This window comes from Quercus suber, unplaced genomic scaffold, assembly GCF_002906115.3.
Source record: "Quercus suber isolate HL8 unplaced genomic scaffold, Cork oak 2.0 scaffold_551, whole genome shotgun sequence".
Lineage (NCBI taxonomy): Eukaryota > Viridiplantae > Streptophyta > Magnoliopsida > Fagales > Fagaceae > Quercus > Quercus suber.
The window spans coordinates 486585-498848 of NW_027069999.1; the positions used below are offsets into that span (position 1 = coordinate 486585).

The following is a 12264-nucleotide window of genomic DNA, read 5'->3' on the forward strand; positions in this document are numbered from 1 at the left end:
TGTTTAACATGTTTTATTATTTCTTGCTCCTAATGTATAATTACCATGTTTTGCTTTAATTTTTCTTTAACATGTTCTTAGATGATTGTTTATTCTGGTTCTCTTTCTTAAATTTCAAAGTTTGCTAATGTCTATCAAAAATTTCTTTAAAAAACCAAAAAAAAAAAAAAAAAAAATTGATCTGATCTTTCAGATCTATTTTTTCTAAACTAAAAACTGATTTGATCTTTCAGATCTGATTTTTCTAAAAAAAAATCATCTGATCTTTCAAATCTAATTTTTCTAAACCAAAAAAACTGATCTGATCTTTCATATCTGATTTTTCTAAACCAAAAAAAAAAAAAAAAAGATTTGATCTTTCAAATATGATTTTTTTAACAAAAAATTGATCTGTATTTTTCAGATCTAATTTTTTTAGAAAAAAGTTTTCTTGAGCACAAAATTGCAGATTTTGAAATTTAATGAAAGGACTGAAAGTTAGTTTGTAGTTTTTTTTATGAATGTGATGCATGTGTAATAAATTCATCGTATGAATGTGGATCCTCTTTCAAAAAGCTTTATTTTTTTATATTTTTATTATTATTATTATTATTATTATATATATACATACATTTTTTATTCATAAAACAGATTGAATTTTTTTTATAAAATCACTTTTTTTTTATACTTTTACACAAAAAACAAATCTAATTTTTATTTTATAACAAAATCTTATTCCTTTTATTCATAAAAAAAAAAAGATTTGATTTTTCTTGATAAAATCACATTTGTTTTTAATTCATAAAAAAAAGATTTGATTTTTCTTGATAAAATCACATTTGTTTTTAACTTTACACAAAAACAGATCTGATTCTTTTTTACAAAAAACTTATTCTTTCTTTTACATAAAAAAAGGATCTGATTTTTCTTTACAAATCAAATTTTCTTTTATACACAAAACAGATTTGAATTTTCTTTTAAAAAAAAAAGGACACATCCATAAGGCAAATTTATTTGAATTAATTTTAGTCAAGTGTCTGTCATGTATGTTCAAGATATCATTCACATCATGCAAAAGAGGATATATTAGTCATTAGAGTCTAAAAGACCAGACTCTGTTTGAGCGGAATGGGTGCCTAACACCTTCTCATTTCGTAACCTAGTCCCCGAGCTTAGGATTTTTGGATAAGCAGATTAGTGTTTTGTCTTTCTTTCATTTTGGTAGACTGTAACTCGGACCAAAAGTTTTATATTCTTTTGCATAGATTGTAACTAAGACTCAAAGGCTTGTAAGGTTTAATTTACCAAAATTGTACTGTTCTTTATTCAATCAATAACATTCAAAGTATTCTGAATATGTATTTTGTATTTAGTTTTTTTTTTTTTTTTTGCATTAAAAAAAAAAAATACAAGTGGTGACTCCGCCACTTACCCAAAAAGAGAGGTACCCTTAAAAGCACCAAAATCTCTTTTTTTTTTTTTTTTAGAGAACCTGAGTTTGCGGTCTCTCACAATCATCAAACTACAAAATCTATTAAATGACACATCTCATGAACAGTGGCAGAGCCAGGAAATTTTTCCAAGGAGGGCCAACCTAAATATTATAGGACTCTTAAAAAAATTTACTCAAAATTGATTTTGAATTTATCAAGAATTATAGTCTAAGGAAGCAATATCTATTTATTTAAGTTTAAATCTTTGAACCTCTTTTTTTTTTTCTCTCTCTTAAAGTATGTATATATTGTGGATATTTTCCCATGTATTACAGTAATTTGTAATCTATATAATTAGGGCTCTGTTAGCATTTGAGGAGTCCACAAGAAACGAATGGGCCTAAATGTAGATAGATTTGGGGTTTTTGTACAAAGTTAATTTTGTGGTTGTTCTGTACTAGTTCACAAATTTGAGGGCCAATTATAAAGTTTAAAGGTCTAAATTGAAGATTTTGAGATGTCAAATTATTAAATATGAGGGGGCCAGTAAGAAAATTGTTGTTCAATACATGCAAATTACACTATTATAAATGGGAAGTTTGAAAAGTTGGGGGGACCCCCCTAGGCCCCCCCTCTCTTTGGCTCTGCCAATGCTCATGAATGTTTTGACTTAGATTTTTAATAAAGAAAAAAATATATTTAAACCCATTTTTAAGTAAGACAAAAGGGCCATATTTATTCACTTTTACAAAGTTAAATGACTAACAAAAATTAAACTCAATAAAAAATTTGACAATTAAAATATAATGAGTAAATTACATTTTTTTCACATTAAATTATTATTTCAATTATACTTTACACCTTAAACTATTAGAATGCATGACTGACTTCTCAAAATTGTAACTCTGATTCAATGTCTCCACTCTACTACTATCTATTTTAGTGTTAAGTTTGGTAGAATTTAATGTTGAAAGACCAATTTACTTCTCTGTGTGTCCAAAGTAAATAGCTGAGGGTAAATTTGTCTTTTAGTAGTAAATTCCATTTAAACGAACGACGGGGTGTTTAAGTGGAACGAATTCTTAAAATTCGAGGGTTGATTGTGGCTTTTAATACTTAAAAGGAATCGGAATAAGAGTTTAGAAGGAAAAAGTGTATCGTGATCAAATAAAAATGAAGATTGAATACCCTCAATGAGTGACGTGACCCCGTGGGGCGTGGCACGGTCAACAAATAGAGAAGCAAAAAAGGAAAAGAAATCTCCTGACGAAAATATGCGCTGTGCGGTGTGTTCCAAGTGGAAGAGAGAGAGGCAGCCCTTAATTCTCTCTCCCTCTTTGAACGGAACCAAAACCAACTCACAAATATTTTCATAACTATTAAACAAACTAAAATAGTAGAAAAAACCGGAGGAGGAACAAAACGGTGTCGTCTCTTCACTGCCTAAATCGTACCTACTCTACACGTCTGGTAATTTATTCTTCTTCATCATCTTCAATTTTCTTTTCTAGTTAACATTCTCGTCATTTTATTTAAAAATTTAATCACTTTGTGGAATCGAAAGCTTTGTGCTTTTCGAGTTTGACATTGTTAGGGTTTCCGTATTTGTTGATTTCTAAGCTGATTTTCCTTATCCAATTGTTTGTACGGTTTTTGATTTATGAAAAAGTATGTAACTTTGCAATTCTTATTGCTATTAAATTTAGGTTTTGATTTTTTTTTTTTTTAAGTAATAATAGCAATTGATATGATTCAAAACAAGAAGAAGCTGAATTGTGCATTTTATATGTGTAGAATTTGTGATATTATCAAAAGGGAAAAAAAAAATGTTAATTATAGTTATGAATTTACCAGTTCATATCTGAACTAAATTGTTTCTTTTGGGTGCATCACGTGATATCAATGTGAAAATGCTGTAAATTTTGGTTGTTTATAATTTGATATTTGGGGAGGTGGATTGGAACTCTGGGTGTCTCGGTTAGAAACACCAGGAAGTGTAAGTTGAGCTCCAGGGCTCTTGGCACAATAAATTTAGTTATGATATGACTATTTTTGTTTTTTGGTTCTAGTATTTTAGGCTTGACATTGTTGGATTCGTCGGATGGGAGGTGGGAATGGGGAGTAGTGAGTGGCGAATTCAGAATTGTTACTCATTGGCATCTTCTTCAGTGTTGTCAGTCAGGCTTATGAAGTTTATAGAAAATGTTTTTTTTTTTGGCTTAGCAGAGATGATAATGAAGAAATTATTTATTGTGCTTAGATTAAAGGCTCTTGGATGATTCTTTGTTTTAAAAAAAAGTAAGATGCTTGATGGGTGGTGTAGTATAATTGGATATGGCCGGTATAAGGAAGCATCTTCATGATACACAAACTGCCAGTTATGCTGTTTTTGTTAAAGCATTTGCTTGCCTCATTGAATTTAGTTCCTTGGCTTGGTCAAAATGTAACTTACTAATCATCACTATATACATGCGCTCAAATAGTTTAAAGAGTTTGTCTAAGTGTGATGGCTTGGAGAGAGTTCAAACTGGTGCATTTATGATGGTTGGAAACCCATACAATGTTTAAAGAGTTTGTCTAAGTGTGTTCCTCACTTTATGTTCCTATGTAGTTTACATGCAGTCCAAAGTAGGGTTCTTTAGTCTCTTACTAGAAGCATTTATCTTTGTCTCAGCCTTGAATTATCTGTTAGTCGTGAGTTTTGATTATATTCTTTGTTGGCTTATGAACTTTTTGGGTGTTGAGTGCATGTACTAATTTAGAGACTTTTTGCAGATCAAATTCTTCTGGGTCATATCTTTGTGCTTTTCTGGATGGGCGCTCCTAAGCAAAAATGGACACAAGAAGAGGAAGCAGCGCTTAAAGCTGGAGTTATTAAACATGGGGCTGGCAAATGGCGCACAATACTTAAAGATCCAGAATTTAGTGGTGTCTTATATCTCCGTTCAAATGTAGATCTCAAGGTATAGTTCTTTTGACATTATTTACTGGGTGGAGTTTATGCCTAGAAAGAGATATGTAGATACTTTTTTAGACAGTTTCCATTATAAATATTTGAAACAAATGCTTTATGCTGAACTGTCTATATTTTGGAATAAATTGATCAATTAATTTGCTTTTGATGTTGTATAGGACAAGTGGAGAAATATGAGTGTTATGGCAAACGGATGGGGTTCCCGAGAGAAGGCTAGGCTAGCTGTTAAAAGGGTGCCACATATCCCTAAACAGGAGGAGAACTCTATGGCTCTTGGTAATGTTGTTCAAAGTGATGAAGAAATGATGGACACTAAGCCTCTTTCAGTTTCTAGTGAAACAGCACAGGTTGCTACTCCAAAGAGATCTATTGTAAGGTTAGACATTTTTATCAATTGATGTTTGAGTATTTTATTTCCACAACTTTAGTAGGTGGAAAGTAGTTTCAGTAACACAGTCTCGACCAATTATATTCCTTTTTAATCAGTTTTATGTTCCATTGAGGGCCATAAGGGTTCTTTTATATGCAGTCTGTGCATTCCTGGTATGTAGTTTTGATTTTTGAAACAAAATATCCCTAGGGCTTGAATCAGTAAATTTAGCTAAACATATTGAACTGAAAAGAGCAAAGTATGAGTGGAGCACTGAAGTCTGCTCTGATGAAACTCTTACATCTTATTACTGTTATATATAGCGAGCACCTTTTGTGTGTGTGTGTTTTTTGGGTGTAATAACAGAATTTTTTATGGCTCATATATAGTGTTGGGAAACTTATAGTTGGAGCCATGATAAATATTGAGAAGTTTGTGTTATAATATTTAAGCCTGAATAGGGGTTGCCTCATGGAAAATGAGTCATCAGGTTGTGGAAAAAAAATGCAAACACCCCCAACTCCAATGATTTCTACTCTCCTCTTTGCTTGTACAAAAAAAACATGCAACATGTTCCTAATATAGCCCCAACCCCAACTTGCAGGTTTGTCTCTTGTGGATATCCTGTTTTTTGGTAGTGAGCCAACAGATAATAGCATGCTTTGGTATAGCTTTTGAAAACCATATCAGTTTCCACACCTATAGCTAGTAGATGAGGTTCACAAGGTCACAGGCACCGGCAATGTGATTAATGATGTCTCCTGAAACAAGGGACCATGATGTGGTAGCTTTTGGTGGGGTGGTGTTTGTGGTGGTTACTGGCTATGAATTTGTAGGTGATGGTGTAGGAATGATGTTGGTGATGGGTTTACTGCTCTAATACCATGTTAATGTGACTTAGGGTTTACTGCTCTTTCATTGATTTCCTAGACTCTTGCAATTTTTGTATTTGATTTCTTAACCCTTGTTCACTCCCTGTGTACTAGGGTGTTCCTTTTTTATATCAATATAACTTATTACTTATAAAAAAAAAATGTGACTTAGGGTATTAAGGTGATTAATGTGATTGGGAGAATTAAAGAATGCTGTATGCAGCCTCAGGGTGGTGGCTGTGTTTTTTATAAATCACTAACATAAAATAAATTAGATTACAAAATTGCCTTTTATGTTGTTTAACATGTATATGAATATGCATGTGTATATTTAATTTCTTCAATATACACTTTTACAGTGGTAACAAACAAGTGCCATTTTTGGAAAACTTGGTCTATTTTCTAGATTAATTTCATTATACCTGTTGTTGAAAGCACTGTAATTTTTGTGGGTTGGAAAATATAATTTAGAAACACTGGAATTTTTATGTTTACATTATATATGTTTATGTGCTCATTTTGACTTCACTTTTATAGGTTGGACAATCTTATATTTGAGGCTATAACCAACTTGAAGGAGCCTGGCGGTTCTAATAAGACAAATATTGCTACATACATAGAGGTAGTTTTTTTTTTTTTTTAAAACAGATGTCATGGAAGGCAATGTATTTTAATTCTTGAGTGGATGTTCTGTAAGACTTTCTAGTCTCATGACTATTTGTTCTTTTCTAGTCCTAGTTTCATGACTCTTTGATCTTACATTACGCTAAGTGGGCCCATCAAAATTATACATTTGAACCTTTTGTATATGTGCGAGGATTAAATGGTCCTTACATTTTCCATTGTGGGTCCAAATGTTAATTTTTATAGTTTGTGGTTGAGGAATCAAAAGTGAATTTTGTGAGAACTTATCATCAATGCTAACTCTTGTTACTGAACATATATAATGATTGGGAATTGAATTTGAGTTGTTAAGTAGTTTGTAATGACATCAGACATCTACTGGTACATGTCATGAAAGAAATCAACTCAAATATTACATAGCACCTCCCACCCTTCTCCCCCAACCCAAAACTCAGTTCCATCTTGTTAATTCACACCACTCATCTTATTGATTTTTTAGCACAACATGGTATTTTTTGTTACATCAGGCCTTTAATGGCATGTGTTATGGTAAAGCTTCACAACTGTATTTTAATCTAGCAAGACACCTTATCTACACTTCCCCTTGATATTCCCTTCAAAGCTCAAAGCCCAAACCAAGATTCCAGGTTTCCAATTGAACATTTGTACATTGAACTGAGTCACCATTGAACTTGAACCTATAAGTTATACCACAATAGTAATATATATGCCATTTTTGCTGCCAGACCATGGGTTGTACCAGTGTTTGTGCTATGCTTTAGGAAGTCTAATATGCAAGTGCTCCTTTTCCTAGCACAGATGGAATGGTGCTATATATATCATTATCATATTCGGAAATCAGCTGAGATGCATTCCTTATTTTGTAGGAACAATATTGGGCACCCCCAGATTTTAAGAGGTTATTATCAGCAAAGTTAAAGTATTTGACAGCAAATGGGAAACTAATTAAGGTAATTATACCCATCCAATGCAACTTTCTTGAGCCAATTGGGCAGTTGCTGACCATCTCTTTGCATAACTTCTGTGGATCCTTATTAAATGCCAAAACATGTTCAGATGTATTAATGTTGTGTGTGTTTTTTGGGGAAAATTTAAGATGAAGGAATGTTAATTAAGCACCTCTTGTAGGTCATCCCGCCATGAACCAACAAACAAGACCATGGATTTTTTGACTACTTATTTCCTTGAAGATTAGTTTGGAATCCCTTGAACAAGTGTAAATTCTCAGTTCACATGTATACATAGTTGGTTGGGTTGCTTTTAATTTTCCGTAACAAATGAAATAATTGTGATTTGTATGGATTATTTGTTCTTTCCATTCTAGAACATCGTTAATAAATTGGTTGACCTAGTTAAATCTCAGTTTTATTTTATTATTTGGATGAGCTTGGTCGACATGTGATTTGTGTGAAAAAGAGTTATGGTCAATCATAACAGAATTTAGGTCAGACAACTTGAACGAGATTTCATCTCTTCTCTCCTTCCCTTCCTTTTTGATAATAATTTTTTAGTGGTTTTTGATCCATTTTGATTGAAAACTGTCTTGCATTTGTGGGTTGATATAGAGTGGGCATTTTTGCAGCTTCACAGGTTTATGGAAGGTTTTCTCTCTTTTCTTTTTGCTCAAATGTTCTAGGTCTAGATGATAAATTGAGCCAAAATGAGAACTTGTATGGTTCAAGCCAAGCTTGAACTTTTAATTGATTAGTTTGCTAAATGAATTGAGCTCAATCAATCTAGAGTCAGCTTTTGTAAGGTTGTGAATGGAGGGAAGACAATAACATCCTATGCTTGGTGGGGGAGCTTTTTGAGTTAAAAGGTTAAGAGATCCAAGCTTAGAGATTTTTTTTCCCTATTTTCTTGGCAAAGCCCTGTTTTGACTTTTGAAAGATAATGAGATTCATCATCATCTTTTCCCACTTTTCTACTATTTTTTTTTTTTTGATAAATGCCACTTATCTACTACTTCCAATACCTCTACAAATTTTCCTTGTTGGGTTTAGTGACTAGGTTTTGGGGAATGTAGTTTGAATCTGTTTGATGGAGAGAACCCTGACTTGACTTAAGTATAAGAGATGCACACTGATAAATATTCCCCACTCTTTTCTTTCTTTTCTGTGTTGCCTCTATTGCCATTGCTTCATCTTTCCAATTTTTACTTGTTGACTTCGAGGATCAAGGCTTTGGGTATTTATACTTCCCAAGGGTTTGAGGTATGGATTTGCATGGGAGATCAGTGTATTTCTTCTTTTGCCTGATTCTGCTGTCAGAGATGCAAGAGGGCTCCTTTTTTTTCTTCTTATTTTTTGTGTCTCATTTCATCATTTAGGCTTATCTAAACTCATTGCTACTTACTCTGAGTCAACCATTGCTTAGGTCCATTATGGATAATTCTGAAAATATTAAGCTCTGCTTGGCTTGTCTTATTTGTTCCCTTACATAAAAATATAATTGAATGCTATATGAATGAGCCACCCTCCCCCTCCCCTCCCTCCACCCTCTCCTATCCCATCTCCCTCCATCTAAACACAGGGTAAATAAAGAATTTAAAATGGAAAAGCAATGGCATCTCGTACTAAATTAAAGGGTCAAACATTTTGTTATTATTTGACTGGTTTGAGAAGCATTCTGGTTATTTTCTTATTCCATTCATTTATATCTGTTATGGTGGTATCATATTCTTGAAATCCTGCCATATGCTAATCTGGGTTGTTTATGGTAACGTATACCACAATATTAAGATCTTTATTGAAACTAAATTTACATGGTATGCACAATTATCTGGTTTGGTACTTAAAAAAAGAAAAACCATTAAGAATTTTGCAGAAAAGCCTCATTTTAATCAGGAAAAGAAACTCTTATGAGTTGTAAGTTATAACCATGTAAAAATTGACCAAATGGAAAGTTTGAATGTAGGTCGAGAAAATTGGTTCTTTTGCTGACTGGTTGCAGTTTAAATGAGTTATTTTGGGTTCTGATTGCTGCTAAATTTTAAATTTACAGGTTAAACGCAGGTACAGGATTGCACCTACTCCAGCATTTTCTGACAGAAGAAGAATCTCTTCCATGTTACCTCCGGAGGGAAGGCAGAGGGTTTTTCCAAAAGTTGAGAAGGATGATGCCCATATATTTTCGAAAACCCAGATTGATATAGATTTAGCCAAGATGAGGACTATGACTGCACAAGAGGCAGCTGTAGCTGCTGCTGAAGCCGTTGCTGAGGCAGAAGCTGCCATAGCAGAAGCTGAAGAGGCAGCAAGAGAGGCAGAGTTAGCAGAAGCTGATGCAGAAGCGGCACAAGCTTTTGCAGCGGCAGCAGTGAAAACTTTGAAAGGAAGAAACAACCCTAAAATGGTAAGAGTCTTCTACTTCTTCATGTCTTTTATGCTAGAATTTTCCAGTAGTCATAAGCAAGTTTTAAAAACGAAATAAAAATAAAAAAGGAAGAAGGAAGATACCCCACATTTACAGATGTTCAAAGCAAGAGTGAAATTGTCCTTAATTTTTCATAATTCTCTGAAATTGATTTTGTATCTATCTTTATAGGATCTTCAATCTGTGAATGGTTCATGATTGAAATCAACATGGAAAATGATTTTACATATATTTAGTTTGTGGCTATGGTTTTTCTTTCCTTTCCTCCTTTTCACCATTTTCAAATGACTATATATATAGTGCCAAACTTGCATTATTAATCGCTGTGTGTGTGTGTGTGTGTGTGTGTGGAGGGTGGAGGGCAGGTAAACCCATCACTTTTCTCATCAGTTTCTTTATTGAGGTTTCCTCAACTCCTGCACTTGAAAATTTTAACTTTAAGCTATACTGGTAGCCAATCCAACCAAAAAGAAAGAGGTTTCCTATTGGATACTAACATTTCGATGGCCAGTGATTGCATCTTAATATTCTTCTTCTTCTTCTGTTTGGTTATTTAAGCCTTTGAATTTATTTGCCATATCTGAAATTAGGTGCAGATGATCCGAGCTTGATGTTAATTCACAAAATGGCCAAGGAGCAATGAACCAGAGTTCTTTAAGTTCAAGTGCCAGATACATGTTTGTTTTCTTCAGACATCTGTATTTGTAAATATCATAATGCCATCTTTTGGTAGGTATATGCAGGGGTTAACTTACCTTCAAATCCGGTTCAAATGATAGATTCTGTAAACATCTCTTTTCCTTTTGTAGTTTAGAGTTTGGAGATTTGTCTTTCTATTTTCTGAACATTCTGGTTCGCGGCCAAGCCTTTTGTGAATTTAGTAAATGCACCAAAATGTAGAAACTAGAGTGTACAAAGAAATAGAAAGAGATGGATTTTCTTCTGATTGAACTGTCATGTAATCACTACTTGTCATGTTCTTTGAACCTTTGAAATTTTAATGATAAATTTGGGGCTCCGATTTGTAATGTTCAATGCCATGTCTGTTTGATCAAAAACATCTCTCTTACTGTTTGGTCTCTATTTAACTTCCTAAACTTAATCCCATGCAATAAGTTCCACTGGTGAGGAGAAAATTTGCAACTGTGGAAACTTCGTGAGAGATTATGATTGATGTTTGGAAATTTTTTGTTTGATTGTATGATGATACATTTAAATTTCTGGTAAATTGTTCTCTCTCGGTGGTGATCACATTCACTCCATCCATTTGGGTGGAGCTTAGTCATGAGACTTTAAAATGCAAGCCATACTGTAATTTATATATGCACGGTGAAAAACATATTCACCCACGCATACGTATAACATAACATATATGATATCAATCGATCTAAGTAGCCATAAAACGTGGAGGCATTTTTCTTAGTTAGAGACCGTTTGGAGATAGCTTATTTAGTTAAAAGTGAAATTTTTTTGCTGAAAGTACTATAAATAAAAGTAAAAACTAGTTGAAATATTATAGTAAGACTCATGAATGGTACTAAAAAGTGTAATGGGACTTATGAATAGTAATGAAAATAAACTAAATAATAAAATCAACTGGCTTTATAATCTATTCCCAAACACAACCTTAATCTCAAAACATTTTTAAAAAGTTTATGACCAAACAGAGACTTACCTCCCTCACTATAAATTAATTAAAAAAAAATGGTGGCCTTACCCACTTTAAACATGTCCAATGCTTTTTTTTATTTTGGCTAATTTCAGCCATTAACCAAGTATAGATTGAAATTCAAAGCATTTTCTTTATAGAGTAACAAAGCATTATTTCAAGTTGAAAAGTTGGGGATAATGGGTGTGTTTATATAGGCTGTTGCAAAATTGTGTTTTGAATTTAAAATGAGCGTTTATAAGAAAACCATAAGGAGTTTCTGCATCAGTCATTGCAAACTTTCCATCTATTTTGCACACAAAAAAAATTAATTTTTCTATTTTACACACTAATTTTTACAAAACACCCATATCAGTCAATCTATTCTGCACATCTATTCAATAAAAATATTCATTCTTTTACAATTTTTTATTATTTCCTCACTCACTATCCTTCTCTCTCACAAACCTAACACTACAAAAAAAATACTAAAATATTAAATGTACGAGTTATAGTAATCGTGCATACTGTAGTACTTGTGCATTTATGCATAATTTTATATCCACTGATATGAGTTTTTTTTTTTTTCCTCAAAATGTGTAAAATTGACTACTTTTTGTATTTTGCAAGATTTTGTATAAGCTGATGTGGTTGCTCTTTGTAAATCAACTTGAGAATTATCATATTTTTAGTACATTTGACAGGGCCATGAGACCTTAACGTTTGCATGCTATAGCATAATTCACATGTCCAAGGGAAAAACATATTTATCTTGGCGTATAAGATATGATATTGATTGATATTCATCCCTTCTTTCTTTAACACCATTGGAATCCAATTGTGTTTCATACATAATTTTATGAGAATCAACAAGCACTATTAAAGGATCTATTACATGTTCCAATTGGGCTTATTATTAGAGTAAGATCCAAGAAGATCAAAGAAGCACTTAATGGGTTGATTCAAGA

The 12264-nt window shown here is 32.7% G+C and overlaps 1 protein-coding gene across 2 annotated transcripts; it reads left to right on the plus strand.

Annotated features, from left to right (window-relative positions):
• The first annotated feature begins 2550 nt into the window (after window positions 1–2550).
• LOC112034690 (telomere repeat-binding factor 1) lies at window positions 2551–10683 on the plus strand. Of its 2 annotated transcripts, none has more exons than XM_024067510.2 (7): window positions 2551–2882; window positions 4188–4375; window positions 4545–4762; window positions 6166–6250; window positions 7140–7223; window positions 9277–9627; window positions 10239–10683. In XM_024067510.2, exons 2-7 carry the CDS (start codon window positions 4226–4228, stop codon window positions 10257–10259), a joined length of 909 nt encoding a protein of 302 aa, XP_023923278.1. In that variant the 5' UTR covers window positions 2551–2882; window positions 4188–4225; the 3' UTR covers window positions 10260–10683. The 2 variants fall into 2 exon arrangements, with proteins under 2 accessions (XP_023923278.1, XP_023923279.1); XM_024067511.2 differs by lacking the exon at window positions 2551–2882 and adding an exon at window positions 2957–3080.
• The last annotated feature ends 1581 nt before the right edge of the window (window positions 10684–12264 follow it).

Bases quoted from the DNA above. Each gene is read 5' to 3' on its own strand.
- LOC112034690 (XM_024067510.2), top strand. From the start codon at position 4,226: ATGGGCGCTCCTAAGCAAAAATGGACACAAGAAGAGGAAGCAGCGCTT. The intron at 6,251-7,139 runs GTAGTTTTTTTT...CTTATTTTGTAG, and splicing joins ATATTGCTACATACATAGAG to GAACAATATTGGGCACCCCC. The intron at 7,224-9,276 runs GTAATTATACCC...TTAAATTTACAG, and splicing joins CAAATGGGAAACTAATTAAG to GTTAAACGCAGGTACAGGAT.